General features: G+C 33.0%; 2 protein-coding genes across 9 annotated transcripts in view; one reads left to right on the top strand and one right to left on the bottom strand.

The window, feature by feature from the left end:
• Positions 1-16,865, top strand: part of LOC109609657 (ephrin-A4) — a 244,191-nt gene extending 227,326 nt beyond the window's left edge. For all 6 annotated transcript variants that reach the window (XM_049962220.1, XM_020026363.2, XM_020026364.2 and 3 more), the window contains 2 exons: positions 10,374-10,922; positions 12,531-16,865. In XM_049962220.1, coding sequence (XP_049818177.1) covers positions 10,439-10,922; positions 12,531-12,865 — 819 coding nt within the window. In that variant the 5' untranslated portion in view covers positions 10,374-10,438 and the 3' untranslated portion in view covers positions 12,866-16,865. The remainder of the gene's footprint in view (positions 1-10,373; positions 10,923-12,530) is intronic.
• A 1,232-nt stretch (positions 16,866-18,097) lies between these two features.
• On the bottom strand, positions 18,098-20,583 carry LOC109609639 (SAGA-associated factor 11 homolog). 3 transcript variants are annotated; one of them, XM_049962041.1, is made up of 3 exons: positions 20,429-20,583; positions 19,489-20,368; positions 18,098-19,435 (listed from the first exon to the last, which is right to left on the bottom strand). In XM_049962041.1, the coding sequence occupies exons 2-3, from the start codon at positions 19,997-19,999 to the stop codon at positions 19,251-19,253; spliced, it is 696 nt and encodes a 231-aa protein (XP_049817998.1). In that variant the 5' UTR covers positions 20,000-20,368; positions 20,429-20,583; the 3' UTR covers positions 18,098-19,250. The 3 variants fall into 3 exon arrangements, with proteins under 3 accessions (XP_049817998.1, XP_049817999.1, XP_019881898.2); XM_049962042.1 differs by having other exon boundaries at positions 19,489-20,391; positions 20,429-20,526; XM_020026339.2 differs by having other exon boundaries at positions 19,489-20,365; positions 20,429-20,463.
• Between the last annotated feature and the right edge of the window lie 24 nt (positions 20,584-20,607).

The raw sequence follows: 20,607 nt of genomic DNA, 5'->3' as shown, positions 1-20,607 counted from the left end.
AGCACGACGGAAAAAATTCACGATTCACTTCATGAAATTGTGAAATTGCGTCGTATTTCCACCAACCAAAAACATATGATAGACATATATGATTAAGGCTGAGCTCAGAGGGCCTTTTCTGATCACCTGAGCTCAGAAGAACAAGACCAATCTTCCTTGGAAGGATTGGTATTGTGGTAGGATCCGTTAGCTTCCCACTGGAGTGGTACTGAGCCCCAGGACCACGACAAGGTGGATCCATCCTGGGGGATTTTTACTCTTCAGAAAGAAATCGTTTATTATGTAATAAATGGAGCGATGATCAAGATAATAAATGTCACATGTAGAAATGTCTGGACTATGTGAATGAGATAAAACTTCCCATTTAACATTCCTTCCAAGCTTCCTCTGAGTCTCAAATTCCACATGTGGCTTTGTGTTCTCAGGTGCAACTTCGCCATCTGCAGCATCGTTTCCAAACGCATTTCGAAAGCTGATATTTGATTGAACAGATTTGAATGAATTCACCGATTTGAGCCCAGTACAAGTACAATACATAAAGATAATAATCAATAAAGTCAGAAAGAGCATAAAAAGAGTAAAAAGTAATATAAATAAAATATGAACCAAAAACATACATTACTTTATCCGATATTTAATACACACATGCACGATTAAATAATGAAATAAACGCTTGTTAATATGCAAGGCGACAAAATATCTCCGGCAAAAGGAGGAAAAGACCGTTTCGCCTACATGGAAACACATTCAGGGTCGGCACCGTACCAGAATTTACTTTCGATTTATCGTTCGCCCGCTGACACAGTTATTAATCAATCAATTTTTCGATAAAAGCAATGCGAGTTCGATCCGCCGCGCCGCGGAAACGGCGACGTGCAAACGTTTTTTTCTTTCGATCTCCGGCGAATTTCGTCAAGTCTGTGCGCGGCTGGCCGTGAAAATGACTTGGTCACAGCCTAACGGGACGATCGCATTGCTGCTCATCTCCTTCCTCTCTCTTCTCACTCTCTGGCTCTCTGTCTGTTACATATTTCAAATGTCAATTAAAATTCGGTCAGATTAAATTTCGAACAGTGGCCTGCACCGAATTTAAATGTGTCAACGACAAAACTGCATGCTATCAACGTTTATTGTCTTTCGTATTGGTGTTCGATCGTGTTTTTTTTTTTTTTTTTCGAAAGGTGTGTACAGAAAATGGGACGCTGGAAAAATTATTAATTTTTTAGGTGTGTTTATAATTACTTGTAAATATTATTCTTTTTTAAAGAAGAAAAAAGTTTTGATTAATTATATTTATGACATTTTTAAATGCATTATATCAAGAGGGAACAACAATTTATTTTACTCAGAATTTAACATAGTAATATCCATATTATATAACTTTAGAAAAGAATAATATTTCAATGTTAAATTATAGAATAAAGACAATAAATATCAAGCCAAAAATTATTAAATGAATTAAAAATATGTAAAAAAAATAAATATATATGTAATGAAATTCGCCCTCATAATTTAAGACATTAAGATAAAATTATTTTTTTATATTGAAATATTAGAAAATTATTCAGGCTTTGTGTAAAATGTACCTGAAATATTTTTTAATATTAAATTAGTATTTGGTAAGAAAATTAAGTATGGCACTAAAAATGAAATTCACCCTCATATTTTAAGATATTTAAGAAAAAAATTTCATTTTTTATATAAAATATAACATTTAATTAGTATTTAATTTAAAAATTAAATCATAAATAATGTAATAAAGACAGAAAATCCAGATATTTGTTCCGAATATTTTTAATGATATTTAAAATGGAGTGCACCCTCATAATTTAACCTATTTAAGACAAAATCATTATTTTTTTAAGTGAAATATCAGATAATAAAAAATAAAATAATAAATAATATAATAGACAGAAAATCCAGAAATATTTTGGAATATTTTTAATGACACTAAAATTGAAATTCACCCTCATAATTTAAGACATTTAAGTTGAAATTTTATTTTTTATATTAAAATATTAAAAAAATATTTAGGCACTGTGTAAACAGTCTAAAGTATTTTATAATATTAATTAGTATTTAATATAAAAATAAAATTATAAATAATGTAATAAAGACATAAAATCCAAATTTTTTAAAATCTTTTTAATGATACCTTAATGTAGTTCACCCTCATAATTTAACCCAGAAAAAATAAATATAATATATTTTTTAATTGAAATAACATAATAAAAAACAATATTTTATAAAATTTAATTAGTATTTAACATAAAAATTAAATGATAAATAATATAATAAAGACAGAAAATCCAGAAATATTTTGGAATATTTTTAATGATACTAAAAATGGGGACCACACTCATAATTTAACCCTTAGTATTTTATATAATTTATGATTAATATAAAAATAAATAAAACAAAATTTTATAATGTGAAAAGTTGTTAAAAACTATCAGAAAATTAAGGGCAAACATCTAATCTAACTACATATTTTAACATAAAATTGTAGAAAAAAATTATTAAATGTAAACGTTGTACAAATTAAATTAATTATTATTTTAAATTAATAATTACATGTGTAAATAATTGAAATCTAAATATATATAAATGTAGAAAGTTGTGTGGTAATAATTAATCAACAGGAGTAATTCTATGTTAAACGAAGCAAAATATTCCGTCGGATGAAGTTGTTTGGTATGTCACAATCGGTGAATTTTGAGGGGCCGCACATCCGTAGGTTTCCATCCACTATCTACTATCTGTCGCAGATACAAACCAGATAAGAAACGAATATCGGTCGGCGGGAACGTTTGGCCGAAATCGTGTAAATCTGGCAACGTTCCGAACATAGTTGAGTGGCGGACCGAGAAGGGCTGCTGGCCTCCGCCCTCCCCCCTTCAGCCCCGGTTCGCCGGCCGCCTCTTTCGGTTTTTGTTTGCCTAAAATGTAACCATTTACGGCAGATCAAACCTTTTACCGTGACTGGCAACCGTATCGGGGCGGTAATTATATTTGTGTTTCTTCCCCAATTTTCAGTCTATGATACTTCATCCCGTGTGTACTTTTTCCGTTGTTTGCACTGAGTCGACAATTTTCCGACACTTAAGGGGTGGCGGGGGTTAATACACTCTCGGTAACTTTTCCGATTTTTTTTTGCTTCATTTTTTACCCGTTCCGTCCGTTCCTTCGTCGCTTGACCAAGAAACGCCGAGGGTTAGGTGATTTATTATCGTATCGATTAATTAGAGGGGGAGGGGGCGCGTTTAACGATTGCGCGTGTGTTTATCAAAAAAAAAAAAAAAAACCCTAACCCGAACAATCGCACGTGAAGTATTCATCGTCCCGGTTATCGATGCGTCTAAAATTATACCCCAGGCACAGGGGGTGACATGTTTTTCGTTTTTGCTCTGTCTGGAATATGCCACAATATCATTTTTCAACGCCGTTCCCCCACGTTGTGACGATTTTGATTTATCGTTTTCGCATTGTTTATTTTTTTATTATGGGGACCTTAAAACACCTCACAACGTGTGTTTCGCGGTGTCCGCGGCGGCGGCACTTGACGCTGCACCCGCCGACGTGCGTGGCGACGCGTAATTTTGGCAACGCCGTTGCCGAACGGCGGGAGTAGGTGAAAGTTAAGGGCCGGGATACGCAACCCCGCAAGATTCGGGGGTTCGGTCTGGTCGGTCGGTCCCGTAAACCTGTCATTGTCAAACTCGAGGGCCGTTTTTAGTGATGGTATTTTAAGTGGTGGCCGGGGAATTCGTGCGTCGTGTGTGTATGTGTGTGTGTGTCTCTCTCCTCGGTCGTCGGAGACTGTGCGTGCGTGCGAGTGCATGTCGGGGGGATAAAATGTTTTCTTTAGTGGATTGCTACATTTTTGCACTCCGCTCCAAATTAATTTGTTTTTCTTGCGGGAATTTGGGTAATTGATGTGTCTAATAGTGCCTAACAGACGGTTTTTATTGGGACGGTGGGGCAATTAATCTTGAGCTCGGGAGAGGTTAAAAATAATGATGCACTATCGGGTATGTCTTTCTTTCTTTGTTACTTACAACTTCGATGTTCTCAAGTCTCTCAATTAATTTTTAAACGTTTAAACTTTTAACTTCTACGATTCTACTTTTCAGTATCGAAATTCAATTCATTATTTTCTGTTTTTTTAATCGTAATATATAATTATATACTACTTGGTGATTAATATTCATTTTGTTGACTTGCTTATTTTTATCCAAAGTATCAGGTATTTTTTAAATAAATTGTTATGAGTTAACATGTTTTTATTCATTTAATTATAATACGCCAAAATTTCAAAAATATTTTTTTCATTTCCCTTTAACAGAACTTATAATTTTTGTTCTTGTGTCCATTAACTGTATTTCAGTTTATAGAAGAAGAAACTACAGTAATACCTTTGGTAGAAAAGAAATTATACATTGTTCCAAAATAAGGCAAACATCTTAGTAATTAAAAATAAAGTGCAGAATTATTAACGTATAATTGAATATTTGATCAATTAGTCAATTATTAAATTTGTATTTCAGTTCGCAGAAAAACTCTGGAAAATAATAATAGATTTGGAAGTAATTTAATGAAGTAAATTAAATAAAAAAACATCAGTACAATGGTGATACATTGACATCACCTTTGCCGATGGCAGATGGAACTTTTGGACCATCGGCGCAGGCAATGTGTCGGTCAAGCCCTAATAATTTTATACATTTATAATTACATATTTAAACCTGAAAGTTAGAAGTGCATTTACTCGTTAAAAATAATTACACATTACACTATTGTTATTTATTATTACTTATATCGTTGTTCAAATGTTACTCTTCGATAAAATCTATACTAGTATATAATCAATGGAATTTTCCTAACGTATTAAGTTTTTTATGGTTACAAAAAGTGTATTATAATTAAATTGTTTTGTGCCAGAATTTTTTATTCATAATAAGTTATTATCTTACGAGATTATGCCGTAAGATTTTTTAAACAAGTCCGTGGGTTATTAATTAAATTCACCTAATTATTAACGTATTATTTTTGTTATTAAAACACCAAAAGTGGGTTTGCATAAAATAATTGGTACGTTATGCCCATTTTCATTGATTTTTTAGGTTATCCTTGGATATTTTTAATATTAACGTTTCCTTTTTTAGAATGAAATTCGTGTTTAATATTCGAAATTTTTATATCATAACAAGTCATTATTATATTATTGTTAATAGCAGACTAAAATGAAAATTATTGAGGTTGTGCAAAAATAATTTCTATGCTGTGTCGATGTTTAATTGATAATGATTGATTTTTTACAAAGCAAAAATATGCGAAGCAATTAATTAATGCTTAGGTGTTCGTACAATTATTCTCATATAAATCAAATCAACTTAATGATATCTCTGACCACCAACTTAACAATTATTGTATAAATTATAAACATACTCGTAAATATCGGAATGTAGTAATTGCAATTTAACAATCTACTAATCTTAACAAAGAACGTTTCCATTTCTATTTTTATGTTTATTATTTTTTTTACCGGACACGATAAGATAAATTTTGTCACCATATTTATTATATATGTTGTATATGTTTAATTTATTGCCAGATAAATTTATAAACATTTAATGTTAATTCATTGATATTTAAATGTAAAATATTTTCATGTAAAACATAATTTATTACATCGATAAATTTAATCAGCTGAAAAGAATTATTTTGATTCATACAAGAATGTAAAGGCAGTTAACATTAAATTCCAATAGGGGGTGACAAAGACACTTTTGTCCGATTAAATATTCGTCACGTAAAATGCGCTTTACAAATTATTTAATGGCTGCAGCCACAGCGGAAAATTGAAAATTCAATTCTGGGAAAAAAACCGGTGTTTTCCTGATTTATGTATTTTATGTCGTCTAATCTCCGAAAGCATAAAGATTGGCTCGTAAAGCAGCAAATAGTAAAATAGTTTTAGTGGTTTCGGGGCGTGAATGTCTCTATTTTAAATGTTGCATATCGTGCAATCTCTTTTAGTTCGTGATTTTTAACAATGCCACCGACGCTTTTTAACTAACGCGTTATATTTTTACAGTGCATAAACATGAAATATATACCGACGCAAAACTGATTTATGTAATGTAAATAAAAGTCGTCTTCGGTCCGGCCCCCGAGGTCCCGTGAAAATGCACTTCGGCATTAATTAATGCAACGGCGATAAATCAAGGAATACGGGCAACACCATGGAAGGAAATTGTCATTAATGTGATTAAATTGAATTAAATCCAGTGTCCTATATATTTTTACTGGGGTGATTCACCGGGTCTCTCATACAAGCCGTGCCCGGGATGTGTTCGTTCATTCGAAATTCTGTTTTAATAAATGCCCCCGGAGTTTCAACGTTTAATTAAAATGTAATTTAAGAACTACATAACTTGCGTTCAGCTTGTTACACCTGTTTTTGTTCTTCGTATGCTTAAAAATAACGAGCGACGACTTAATATATACGGGGTGTTGGGAAATGAATGTGGAATATTTAAGAGGGTTGCGGACCGAAAGGTATTTGACTGTTGTCGGGTGCTGCGGGTTAGAAGTGCACACTTTTCTTTTGCCGCAGTTGTTTACTGTGGCGCAGATTTAACCAACATGCACTTGATGTGTGGTCGTGTTAATGAGATTGCCACCGATGCACGACGTATTTATAGTGAAACTTACCCATATCGCCAGCTTCTTTCGCATCGCATCTTTGGAATGATTCACCAAAGCTCGCATTGAGAAAACACGGCCATTTATCTCGATAAAAAAGTCTGTATCTAATGCTAGATTAGAATTAATTCTGCTCTAGACGTGACCTGCAAAATTCCTTGATTTAAACCCCTTAAATTTTATTGGTATATTTAAAAACATTAGTCTATGGTACTCCTAAGAAATATATAGATGGTACCTTGTACATCATAACATAGTTTTTTTGTTTTTCTTAAAACCTTTTTTGTTATGTGGTTCCAACATATGGTTACTCTAACTCACATTCAATTGTTGTGGAAGGTCATAGATATCCGTATGACCTGTAAACCCTTTAGATTTTTTTTTTTGGGGTATTTAAAAATATTAGTCTATGGCACTCTCGTAAATAGCTTCAGGAACTGCAGCAAACGTGAAGTTTGATAAACATTTCTTCTGAGAAATGGATAGGTGGTACCTTGAAGATATCATTCTTAATTCTTTTTTTTTTCTTAATATCTTTTTTATTTGTTATGTGGTTCCACCATGTTGTTGCTCTCAGTCACATTCAATTGCTGTTAGAGGGCATTTAGACCAAACATTTCCAGACAGATTGAAAGGAAGGGACAGATCTGCATTATGACCTGATCCTTGATTGAAAGAAACCCTTTGGAATTCTTTTTTTTTTTGAGATTTTTAAAAATAGCTTCAAGTGCAGCCAACGTGAAGGTTTGATAAACATTCTCCTGAGAAATGGATAGGTAGTACCTTCAAATTAACATAGTTTTTAAAACCTTTTTTCTTGATTATGTGGTTCCAGCATATTTTTGCTCCAACTCACATTAAATTGCTATTAGAGGACATTTACGAAACATTTCCTCGTAGATTGAATCGAAGGAGTAGATTTGTATTATGACATGTAAAATGTCTTGATTGAAACCCTTTAGATTTTTTTGGGGATATTTGAAAATATTAGTCTATGGTACTCCTGTAAATAACTTCAGGAACTGCAGCCAGCTTAAAGGTTTGAGAAACACTTCCTGAGAAATGGATAGATGATACCTACATCATAACATAGTTTTTTGTTTTTTTTTTTTTCAAACGCTTTTTTGTTAGTTATGTGGTTCCAACATATTGTTGCTCCAACTCACATTAAATTGCTGTTAGAGGGTATTTAGACAAAACATTTCCACGTACATTGAAAGGAAGGGACAAATCTGCAATATAACCTACAAAATTCCTTGATTGAAACCCTTTGGATTTCTTTTTTGGGAATATTTACAAACATTAGTCTATGGTACTTCTGTAAATACCCCCAGGAACTACAGCCAACATGAAGGTTTGAGAAATACTTCATGAGAAATGGATAGATGGTACTTTGAACATCATAACATAGTTTTTTGTTTTTCTCGAAAGCTTTTTTGTTAGTTATGTGGTTTCAGCATATTGTTGCTCCAACTCACATTAAATTGCTGTTAGAGGGTATTTAGACAAAACATTTCCACGTAGATTGAAAGGGAGGCACAACTATATTATAGCCTACAAAAATTGCAAGATTTAACCCCTTTAGATTTCCCTTTTTGGGATATTTAAAAACAATAGTCTATGGTACTTCTGTAAATAGTCTTGAGGAGCTGTAGCCAATGTAAAGATTTTGTAAATTCTTCATCAAAAAGTCCTGTCTGCTAAGAAATATTTTTTTTGTTAGAAGCTCTCTTGTTTGTTAAGACTTCTACTTATTTTGGTCCATACCACATATATAGAAATGCACCTCTGCCACCTCATTTCCCTGTTTATCTGTTGCCCCTTTTCCGTTGGTGCGTCGCCCGTGCGAAAGTTGGCCGACCGACGAGAGAGTTCTGAAACTCGGCGCTCGAAGTGCGGCCTTTTACTTTTAGCAACTAACATTTCGCAGATTCTCCAGACAGTGAAAACCGAGCCGACAATTAATAATCGCTTGAAGTTTAGATTTTAATCGTGGACATACTTCGGCGCACTGCGGAGAGCTCATGTGTGTGTGTGTATATCTGTGTGTGTGTGCGCATTCATTTGTATGTACAGTTGTTTTTTCCTCTTTGACACCACGGACAGATATAAACGTGTGCGCCAAAATAATGGCGCGCATTTTACAATGCATAACAAATGGTCCCCCCCGAACGGTAAAAATGTTCCGTTCCGGTAAAGGTCAGCGCGTTTTTATTTTAGCGAAAATATTGTTGTATATAAAATGTGACGGTGGCGGTGTTCGCTCGGACCAATTTGTCCTGCAACGGACGTTGAAATAAATGAAGTGCATTTAACGCCATTTGAATATATTTGCCGGTCCCGCACTACACGGTCTCTAATGGACAGATGAATTATTTAATGTTTAATCTCGGCACGTCGTCAAACATGCCTACCATCAATATTTTATATTATTACCGCCGTTTATTGATTCGTGTCCGTGCTTTTTTTTACGGTCTCTAATGCAGAAACTGTTTATTTTTCATTTGGACGCACTTTAATTCCATTTTGAACGAGATCTTTGCCGTATAAACGGCGATTATCAAATATTAACAGTTAAAATGATCATAATCTCGGTTTGTAAATATGTGTGCATTACCAATAATTATTAAATTTACTGTTTGATTTATTATTAATTGGTATTTGCTAAATTTGTGTACAATTTTTCGGTGACCCAAATCGCATAAATTTATTAATCAATTAACTCGATGGTAAATTTACTCTTAAATAATTTTCATAAAAGCTTTTCTTAATACAATTTTTTTTATTTATTTGTCTGTATTTGGAATAAGATACGTTGTCTTAATTCTTAAAACTTCTGTGATGTCTGTTCCCTATAATGTGTCAACCCTTGTTGATGTTACTTAAGAGACAGTCAAGGAGGAGTTCTATAAATAAAATAATGTTAATGTGTCCTCACTTAAATGAACTCTAATTGATGATATTCACATTTTTCTTTTAAGATATTATTTTTGGCTCAATACCTTGTTTGTGTCATTTATGTGAATCAAATAGATGGGAAAGAATATCCTAAAAATAAACCTAATTAAAATATTATTAATAAACTCTGTAGTAATTCTACAATTATTATTATTAACATGACTTTTTTAATTGATTTTCAATGTTCCAACTCTTGTTGATACTGGTGAAATTCATATTTTTTCTTTTAAAATAGTAAGCCATCATTATTTTTGACTTAATTTCTTGTTCCTGTCATTTATGAGAATCAAAATAATAGGAAATAAGAAAAATATCTTAAATAAAAGTCAAATTTGAAATAAATTTGTCATACTTTCCCATTTTAATGAAGTATGAAACAAAACAAAATTAGAATGTGATTGATTAACTCTATGGTAATTCTTTAATTATCATTATTAACTATTATATTTTTAATTGAATTTCTTAATTTTACAGACAGCTGTAATGCCTATTTCCTAAAATGTTTCAATGTTGGTGATATTTGGACCAGTCACATAAATGAAAAATGAATTCTTGCTGGTGAAATTCATAGTTTTTCTTTTAAAATTAACTTTAGTTCAATATCCTGTTTGTGGTTAAGTTGTGTTAGGTTGAGTGTTTTATAAATAAATTAATTGAATGAATTAATATAAGAATATTACTAATGTGATACGTAATAATTGTTACAGGTTGATGGAAAGGGTGAAAGACATGTAAAGAAACCCGACTTGGTCGAGAACAACGAAGAAACACCATGGGCTGGCAACCGGGCTGCGTTCTTCTGAGGGGCATCGTTTTGCTGACGTTCAGCTTCCACTACTTCGTGCTGGGCTCGTTGCCGAGCAGCGCCAAGTTCTACACGATCCATTGGAACTCGTCGAACCCCATCTTCCGCATCGACAACACGGACAACATCATCGACGTGAACCGCAACAACATGAAGTTCGAGTACGACCAGGTGAACCTGATCTGTCCCGTCTACACGCCGGGCACGAGGGACGAGGAGATGGAGAAGTACATCATCTACAATGTGTCCAAGGACGAGTACGAAACATGTAGGATAACGAATCCGAATCCTAGGATAATTGCGGTGTGCGACAAGCCATATAAACTCATGTACTTTACGATTACGTTTAGGCCGTTCACGCCGCAGCCGGGCGGGCTGGAGTTCCTGCCCGGCCACGACTATTATTTCATCAGCACATCCACCAGCGATGATCTACATCGAAGAATAGGAGGTAATACGCAAATTGCATGGACTATTAAAAAATTCAAACATCTGGCCAATACAAATGAACAATCGTTAAACGTAATTATGTGCAAGGAGCGTTTGTAGAAATGTTCGAATAATTAATGGTTGGACTAATACCGGCGGCCGATATCACAGGCGACTCAAACACGACAAAACTTATTAACAAAACCGTAAAATCTGCATATTATCGTGGCCGAAATCGTAAGCCTCCGTGTACTTTTTATCTGTCTGTTGGCCCACAACACCGTTTTTATCTGAAACTCCGTAAGCAGTGAAAAATATCAGACCGGAATCTCGTATTCTATATTACCTCATATTAATTTGAAATACACGTTTAAATTAAATTTTCATACAGTAAAAAAAAAAAAAAACGATGGGGCCGACGATAAGAGGTAAAATATGATCAGGTAGTTAATCAGGATTTGGTCTTGGAGATTACATCTGGATATTCTGTGGGTACACATTATTTAAGTTCTTAATTAGGCATTCCTTAATAGTACCTTTATTCTTATGTTAAAAATCTAAATTATTCATAAATAATTAAGTCCGGATCACGTTCACAGTCGAATTGATAAAACTAGCTAATTGTCTTAATTAGATTGGACGTTTAGTTGAAATTTCAAGGCGAGTATTAAATTGTAACAGCTGATGGGGAAGCTACGAGCCATAAAGCAGAACCGTTTTAGTTTTAGCATTTTTGCTTATTTTGTCCCATAATGGTTAACTGTCTCTACTTGGAACCAGTACGGGGCGATAATTAATCGTTTAAAAGATTATTAAATTTTAATTAAACTCCAATATTATTAACATAGAATTAATTTGATAAATTACGGTTTATCCACTTTAGATTTATTGTTTGTCTTTTTTTTGTCATGTGCTTTAATACCTTATTAATCCGGATCTCTTAGCACCTGTTGTGAAAAATTATTCAGACAACCTGTTATGAGACACAGAAAATTACTAAGTCTTATCTAAGGAAGTAACCACTTATATTTTATACATACACAGGGTTCTACAGTTAAGGTCACACAGAAAATTGTAGATCATTGAGTTATTGTAACAGTTATACAAATTTGTAAATTATCTTGTAACAACACATGCTCCGAACAAATTATCTATTTTAAATTGCAAATAAAAACAATGTAATAACTCGGGCAGAATTGTAACATACTTCATTGTTGCCTTTTATGTATGTCATAATTGTAAAGTGAAATTCCAAATAACAAGCTTTGAATGTGGTCTCTATTTATAGAGTAATTACATTATATTCCTTTGTTGAGACTGATTATATTCGAGCAAAAAAAAAATGCCGACCTAAGAAGTTTAACATCCATATATCGAATTATGGATTTTTTTTTTTCGACATTGATTATAATTCTTGATATAAATTGATGTTGGCGAATTGCCATTAATATTACTTAAGTGCTGATAATTTGTTTTTGGCATACAATTGTAAAAGAAAATAAACTAATGTAGGACAAGTTTGATGGCTAACTGTAACCGGCATAAAAGTTGGTATTTATTGACGAAAGCAACGTAGTAAAGTTAAGAGCATCCATTATAGAAGTATATTAATGATGATTTGACGTTTCAGGGCGGTGTACAACCAGCAACATGAAGATCGTGTTCAAAGTGTGGGGCCCGCCGCCGATGCCGGCCACATCGCAGCCGCCCCAGGCCACGAAGTCCTGGTGGCCGGTGACGTCGCAGCAGCGGACGACCACCACCAGCACATCGACGACCACGAGCACGGAAGCGCCGCCCCCGACCACCACCAAGAAATCGAAAACGTACAACAAACACCCGAACGAGGTGGTGAAGAGTGAGGAACTCACCCTGGGCGGCGGTGCCGCGGCGCCCAGCTCCGCATCGCTCCACTGTTCGATGGTTCTGTGCGCGGTGCTCGCGTTGGTGTTTACGATGCGATGAAATCGCTGAGGCGCTCCGTTCAAAGTATCAATCGTACCGGTACGTCCGCGTCTCACCCAGCCCCCGAAAATGATAAACCCCCAAACACTAATTAAAACCCGCCCCCCGACCCGTGTCAAAACCGGACTATTTCTATGCGTGTCTCCCCCTACCCCCCCAACACACACAATTTGTATGTTTATATTATAAACTGTCTAACGACCTAAAAGTATCCTAATTTTATATATACATGATGGTAACTATTATTGTTAAGGTAAATTATTTTTTATTTTGGGCATTGGAATATTAATTAGAAAATATACGGCTGCAGTTGGTTTTGGTCCAGCCACAGGGCAAGACAGAAGGGGAACTGGTCGACGAGGCAAAATTCTTAACAATTAACAGGCCTAATGTTACCTACATGTTACCAAATATGTAGATTTTCTATATAGTTTATAAAATTGGAGCCGCGTGAAGGCCTAATCTGCAAACAATTTGTTTACATCCCATGAAATTAAACTTGAAAACAAATAAATTAGTTTAAAAACGATTAATTTGATCATCAGAATTGTTATGCCGCATACGTCGGATTAGATTGATTGTTGCGTTTCAATTTACTTTGATTAACGATGCAAATGCGTTTGATTGAACGCACTTAACCAGTACCCTCGTTTGCATGTGGCTGGCTACTTAAAAATAGGAAAATTTATGTCGCCGATGTGACACACATTGAACGGACCGTTTGTTGCGTTCGCAAAAACTCGAGCCGTTGCACAACGATTTAAAATTGTTGCATTTTATGTCGTCGGTGCCGTTGCGGTGGTTCGTTCCCCCGTCCGCGACATGATGGTCGTCAGCAAACTTTTGTGATATATAGCATGTACTAAATAAGCTGGCGGTGGTGAAAAACGTCCAAAGAGAAGGTCGAGATGGTCGCCGCAATTGTGAATATACAATTTTAGAATTGTTCAAGAATATTAATAGTACAAATTGTGTACCTTGTGGTGAAAAGGGTATTATATAGAGTAGAAGAGAAACAAGTCCCTTATTGAATACCTATTTATCAATATTGCAAGTGATACGAATTATTGGCGAGTCCCTGTGACTTTGTTATTTTCAATGTGCGTCGAGCATATCTAAATAAATTCACTAACAACTGAATAGAAAATGATTTTAATGAAATATATTAGTAGACAATAACAGATTGATTTTGCTATTATCTTACCTTGCAATTGGAGGCGACCCTATCAACTTTCTCGTTGTGGCACATTTAGTTTTCTCACATAAAAAATATTTCTAACTTTTAAACCTAAAAAACGCTTATTAATTTTATTTTGAAATAATATTCCAATGTCTGAAGTTAGACAATATATTATTTTAATGCTGATTTTTTAACGAATTGGTGGTGTACAGTTTTTTATATGTTGGTGTAGATGATAATAATATTTTATGCGTAATGCATAGTGACCAATTCAAACGGACTACTAAAATATGGAAAAAAAATCGTGTAAATGTTATATTTTTTGGTCAGTTGATTATTTCGTAGATTATACAGTGTTGAACATTAAAAAACATCGTATTTGTAAAACTGTGAAGACTGATATTAGTTTTTATTGTGTTATATATAAAAGTATTGATATCCTTATAGGATGCTTCTGGCGTTTTTAGTGTGAACAAGTGTCTGATGGACGATTATTTTAAGGAAGTACTTACTGCTTTATTTATGTCAATGGTTGTGACTTTTATGTAACTTGTTGTACTCTATTTGGAAAAATTCATAGATTTATGTTAATAATTTTGTACTTACGAGCCTAATTTCCATACAGAAACCTAAAATGAAATGTGAAATGATTTATGAATATTTTTTATACAGAATTTAAGTCTTATTGTAATTATATTAATAAAATTTGTACCTATGTTTGTTGTTTTAGGTAGATTTGTTCATTTTTACAATCAAATTTTACCATTTGTTACGTGATCCTGACGTGAAAATAATATTTCATTTCACATTACTCTATTCTTAAACAGACAGAATCAATATTTTTCCCAATAGAGTAAGACTATTGAATGAAATGGTTTTCGTTTAAATAAGTGGAAAACTGTTCATTCTGATGCAATAGATTACTGAATAATTATTGTGAGTCTCCATATTTATCTTCTTTATTTTATTTATTATTCATTTTACTTTACTATTTATTTGTCAACTATGATTTGTCTACACTAATTTCTGAGGTAATACAAAAATTATTCAACCATGCCAATTGAATAATATTTCTATTATTTCTCGCAATATTTCTGAATCTGTGTATTAATTGAAATTATTTGGTATTCTTACAGTATTAATTTATAAAACAGCATTATTTTTTGTATGATATCTAGGTTAACATAATTATATTTAAAATAAATTTTGTACATAATTCATATGCAACTAATACAATTTTCAAAAGGTTCGAAATGTATTTAAATTAAAAAAGCTTTAAAAACACTAATTAGATCTGATGAAAAATTAATTTTTGTAAAATACTAGGTTGATGTACACAACATTAAAAATGTACGTTTTAAATATTATTCGAACCTCTATTAATGTGAAGACTTCAATGAATATTGTACTTGTGAATTATATTGTCGAAGGCAATTCATAAATTAATTTTCCATGTCATAAGTCGACGGTGTTAAGGCTAAACACATATTGAGTTAGAGAAGAATAATTTATGATTTGCTCTCCATATTATAGTTTGTGTATGATGCGTCGTACATTATTCATTAAGACGGATCTTGTCCATAAACATAACATTCTCTAATTTTTGTATAGTTACAAATTGCATTTTAGCTTGTAGTGCCAATAAATAAAATTATAAGTCCACATTTATTTGTGAATTATTTACTCCAACAAACGTCTACTTCTTAGATTATTTAGATAACTTAAATAGAATACAGTTTTATCAAGCCAATCTGTAAGAAATTCACAAATAAGTAACAAAACAAATCTCAGAAACAATCATTCATATCACATACTTTTAAAAGAGGCAATAATTACAGTATTGGCTAAAATTTACATATAAACCATGACAGCCCAGACAAAGCTTACCATTGACTTTATTGGAAGTATTGATATGAATCCCTCACTGTTCTGTACATATTCTAGACAAAAGACACAAAACTCTCGTCCAGTAATAGTATTAATTTAAATTTAAGCAATACAATTAATTTTGCCATAAACTTATCTTGCCAATAAGTGGATCAATTCTTTATGTGATGTGCATTATGGTAGACTAAAAAGAAGCCCGCCAAATCCATGACTGATTTTCCTCTATTGATATATAAAAAGTCCAGTCTTATGAATGCAAAAAATGCAGTTTTGGATTTAGCGCGTCTCTTTTTGCCGGAGAACAAATTTAAGCTCTCTTGTATATTAAAGAACAAGTGCTAAAAACGCCAGAACCTTGGATGATTTGTGTCTAGAATTGTAGTTTTACGATATTGTAATCTGATGTACTTTTAATTGCAAACCATAGTGATAAAAACATTAATCCAATGAAGTTTTCTGCTGTCAAACATTGGTCTAATTCATTTTGCAATTCCATATCATTATTTTTACATTTTTAAGGCAACTGTCACTCGGACCGGGTTGCATACGTTGGATGTTTAAAAAATTGTACATAAAGTAAATTAGAATTAGTGATTGTCGCTCTCCTCCGAAAAATTGTAAACGTTAAACCTCAACCAAGGGGAGAGTATATAACGTATGTCACTGCGTGTCCGAAACTGATCCGCCTTCACGAATCTCGAATTAAGTAAACTATTTATTGGGTTAACGCCTCGTGATTTATTTTTTGTATATGGCAAGAATTATTTTAATATCTAATTTATATGATTTACCTAAGTAAAAAATATTTATATCTTTTAACATCAAAATTATCTGTTATATTTTATTAGATGATGATCACATTGTATGTATTACGATTGTAAAATGCACTCTATATATACATAATTATATAAATATACATACATGCCATTTTAAGAGTTTGCTGTATTTTATTTCACTGTTCCCCCATAAACCCCAGACTTTCAATAACGAAAATTATGTTGAGAGATTCAAATAAGGAAAAACGATGCTTTATTTTTGAAATTGCTCCCCAAAAGACTTTCCAATAACGAAAATTCATCTGAAAAAGATTCAGGTAAGGAAGAATCATCCTTTAAATATACAGAAAGTATTTCATTTTATTGAAGTAAATTGTTTTTGAAAAAATTAACAAATCAACACAAATTTTGTTATATTTTACAGGATTGTATGTATGATAATTGACATTAAAATCCCAGATGAAAATGTAGTTTTAATGTATATTGATTAAAGTAAATAGTTTTTTAAAAATGACAAATTATACAAAATTCATTATATTTTACTGGATTGTGTCTTACATGTTAATAGACATTAAAATCCCACATGAAAATGTAGTTTTAATGTATATTTCAGTTTTTAAATAAGTCCAAATTATTAAGTATATCAAAAATATGAAAAATTTAGTAGGAAAAATATGTTATTGATTTGCTTCATCTTTAAGCCTGTGATTTAAACACACAAAGAAAAATGATCTAGATACACGTGGAAGTTTTTAAAATACACTTATTTGATGTCAGAAGTATTCAGCTGACTTTGGATGTGTTATTAAGTTCGGTCGCCTGAGCTTGAATATAAAAAAAGCTTCCATCTTATATATTATATCTCGTCGTGTGCACGTTTCTGCTTAACGAGCAACCAAGAAGCAGCTTTTCCGCTGGAATAAAAACGACCGTGCGCAATAATTACCGTGCCTATACACATCTTGATGCCGGTCTCCGGGTTATTGACATAATTTCAATGATCCACCCCCCGGGGATCAGCCGCCATCCGAGAACGCGTACGCTCAAGTGGCGTAAAAGAGAGTCGAGTTGCTCAGAAAATATGCGTGCACTTACGCACGTACGGTTCCGGTGTAGCGCCGAACGTAAAAGTGTGTCAAAGACAATGTACACGACCAACATCAAAGCCGAGTATCGCGAGATTATGCCGTTTATTATCTTGAGAACGCATTTGCAAAGGAAATTGTATTACGAGAGCAATGAAAAATTCAATTCATGCTGATTTTGCCTATACGGTTGATAAAGCTCTCTGGAGATGTTAGCATATCATCAATGCTGTATTGCATAATTATGATACGATGCAGGGGAATTAATTCATTGAATTTTTAATAGAAAGGTAATACTCACACAATAAATAAAAAATATTTTTATTTTATAGATAGTTCATAATTGAATCAGTAATGATTTACAGTCTACCTCAATCCTAGCTTAACATACAAGTTTTTTAAACAAACGTCATACATTAAGCTGAGACTGGAATGTATTGATCAGTAGTCACAAGTGGTATACGGAACATTTCATATTTTTCACAAATACTTATTTTTATTGTATTTGCAGGCATATCACTAGTCACTGCTTGTAGAGGGCACACAACAAAATGACGGTCAGTAATTGATACTTGATGACCCTAATCATTTAAAAGTAACTACACAAATTAAACTCATTAATCTACTATCGAAGGCATAAGTGCGTCTGCACATTCACGTTTTGGGAACTGTGCTCAGTCTACCACAGTGGGGTCACCCAGAATGTGAAGGTGCAAGCTGTCCAAAATTGATACAGCATTTATGCCCGCGATGGTACATTAGTAAAATAGATTATTGCAATCACTTATCCCAATTGAATGATATGATTTTTTTAGTAAAATAACATTTTACCCACAAAACTAATGCATTCTGATTATTGTCATTAACTATTACTCATGGTATAACACAAATACAATGTTGTGTAGGAAAAAAGTGATTGCCAGAAAATATATTGAATAGTTCAACAAGTGCAAGAATAATTAATTAATGTATAAAAGCTACAATTGGCTAAAAATGTTGAAGCATTTTCAACGCAAATTTAAAATAAAACAATTAATTTATACAAATTTACCGATGTTATTAATTAATACAATGGTTAAACTCTTAAAGTGATATTTGCTAATCTTTATTGTGTCTTGGACATTCATTTAATTTAGCTTCTGATATGCTTTTGTCTTATATAATTTTTATACTGCTTTAAATAATAATTTAATAGTGTTTTATCACAGAAGACATTCTTAGATTAATTTTTATAAAAATTCCCTAAAATTTGTTAATTCAGCATGCTATAATTTTGTGAGTATGTAATTTATATTTGCAATTAAATGCAATGCAATATCTCTAATTACATGATAACTAACAGAATGTTTTATAATACACATAAAGTAAAAGTACATGTCCATCTTCCTAGTACAATTTCAATTCAATTTTAACTATTATAAACATTCTATACAATATTTTATCAAACCTCCGAAACACTATTTACTACTTTTCTTTGATGAACTGGAATGGCTGCTGGACAAGGATTCAGCTGGAGACGAACTGTTAGAATGATCCTGCAGATGCAATATGTCCCTCAGACTGTTGAGTTCATCATCATCACCTTCAATGTCTACATTCAACGGTTCAGCATGGTCTGAATCCAAATTTTTCTTTGGAGTTCCTAGAAACATGAAGACAATTATTATGTGTTAAATTATTGTTTGATAACTTTACCTTTAGACTTTTTATTTCCATTTCTTGCCTTTTTCTTTCGTCGTTTGTCGCCGGAACCCCAGTCAGCATCATCATCATCATCACTAGTAATACCACTATATGAAGTACCATCTCTTTCTTTGTGATTTGTAGTCACTCTCCTAGAGGCGTTTCTGGACCTTGTTCTTCCCATTCCCATGCATTTTTCCAAATGTGGAGCAAACCGAGATGCTGCCACAGGCCTTTCACAGTTAGGGCACATGCATTCCTGAGTTTTTTTCATGTTGTGTTGTGCAAAAATATCTATGTCCTTGTTCTCTTCTTCATCTTGGCTGTCATCTAGTTCATAAGCATTGGTTTTGTACTTTCTGTGGAGATCAAATATAATGCCCAGCACCATGTCATCGACTAGATTGTTCAGGAAGCTGTTCAGCGCATTTTTGAAATCGTGTTTGTTGCTTACCAATTCGTGCAGTTCTTGGGATAGATTGATGAACAATTGCTTTTGATCATTTTTGGGTCGTTTGGACATTTTTGAAATAATATTTTGACTTTTTTATGACTGTTGGACACTTTAAAAATTACCATGGATACTTCCGTACCTATCACTTAAACTTTGAATGTAAAATATATTCAAAGCACTTAATTGTATATCACAAAAATTAAGACCAAAGGCGCCTTGTCAGAGTAAATATTTCTAACCTAAAAATCTGGGACACTTCGTTTTGTGTAGGAATACTGGCGTTAATGTCGCGGACGAATGCAATTTGTGTAGCAACGTTTATATGAATCGCTTAATCGTTTCCTTAATTTCATTTCATGTCTTACGACATTACGGACTCACTTTTCGTTTTCTTACTCGCCAGTTCATGGGTCATTGTGTTCGTGCATGGAATTTCTCCTGAAAAATTTTTAATGGACAAACTTTTGTCGTGATTTATTGTCAAATTCAAAGTCATACTTTTTCCCAACAAAGTCTTACGGAATCATTTAATCGATTAAAGTTTTTTTAAAAGTCTACCTGTTTATGCAACCTACATTACGTATTTATGTAACGAGGACCACACACTGGTCGCGCATATTTATCGAGTGGAATTAAAAAATGGAATAGTCGAAGAATGGTGGCCATTTTGATGCACC

Source organism: Aethina tumida, chromosome 1, assembly GCF_024364675.1.
Source record: "Aethina tumida isolate Nest 87 chromosome 1, icAetTumi1.1, whole genome shotgun sequence".
Classification (NCBI taxonomy): domain Eukaryota; kingdom Metazoa; phylum Arthropoda; class Insecta; order Coleoptera; family Nitidulidae; genus Aethina; species Aethina tumida.
This window is presented reverse-complemented; position numbering and strand designations above follow the sequence as displayed.

What these genes read in the sequence shown, in the direction of transcription:
- LOC109609639 (XM_049962041.1), bottom strand. Translation starts at nt 19,999, where the DNA reads ATGTCCAAACGACCCAAAAATGATCAAAAGCAATTGTTCATCAATCTA. An exon ending in TGGAAATAAAAAGTCTAAAG is followed by an intron (nt 19,436 to 19,488) that starts GTAAAGTTATCA and finishes TCATGTTTCTAG; the next exon opens with GAACTCCAAAGAAAAATTTG.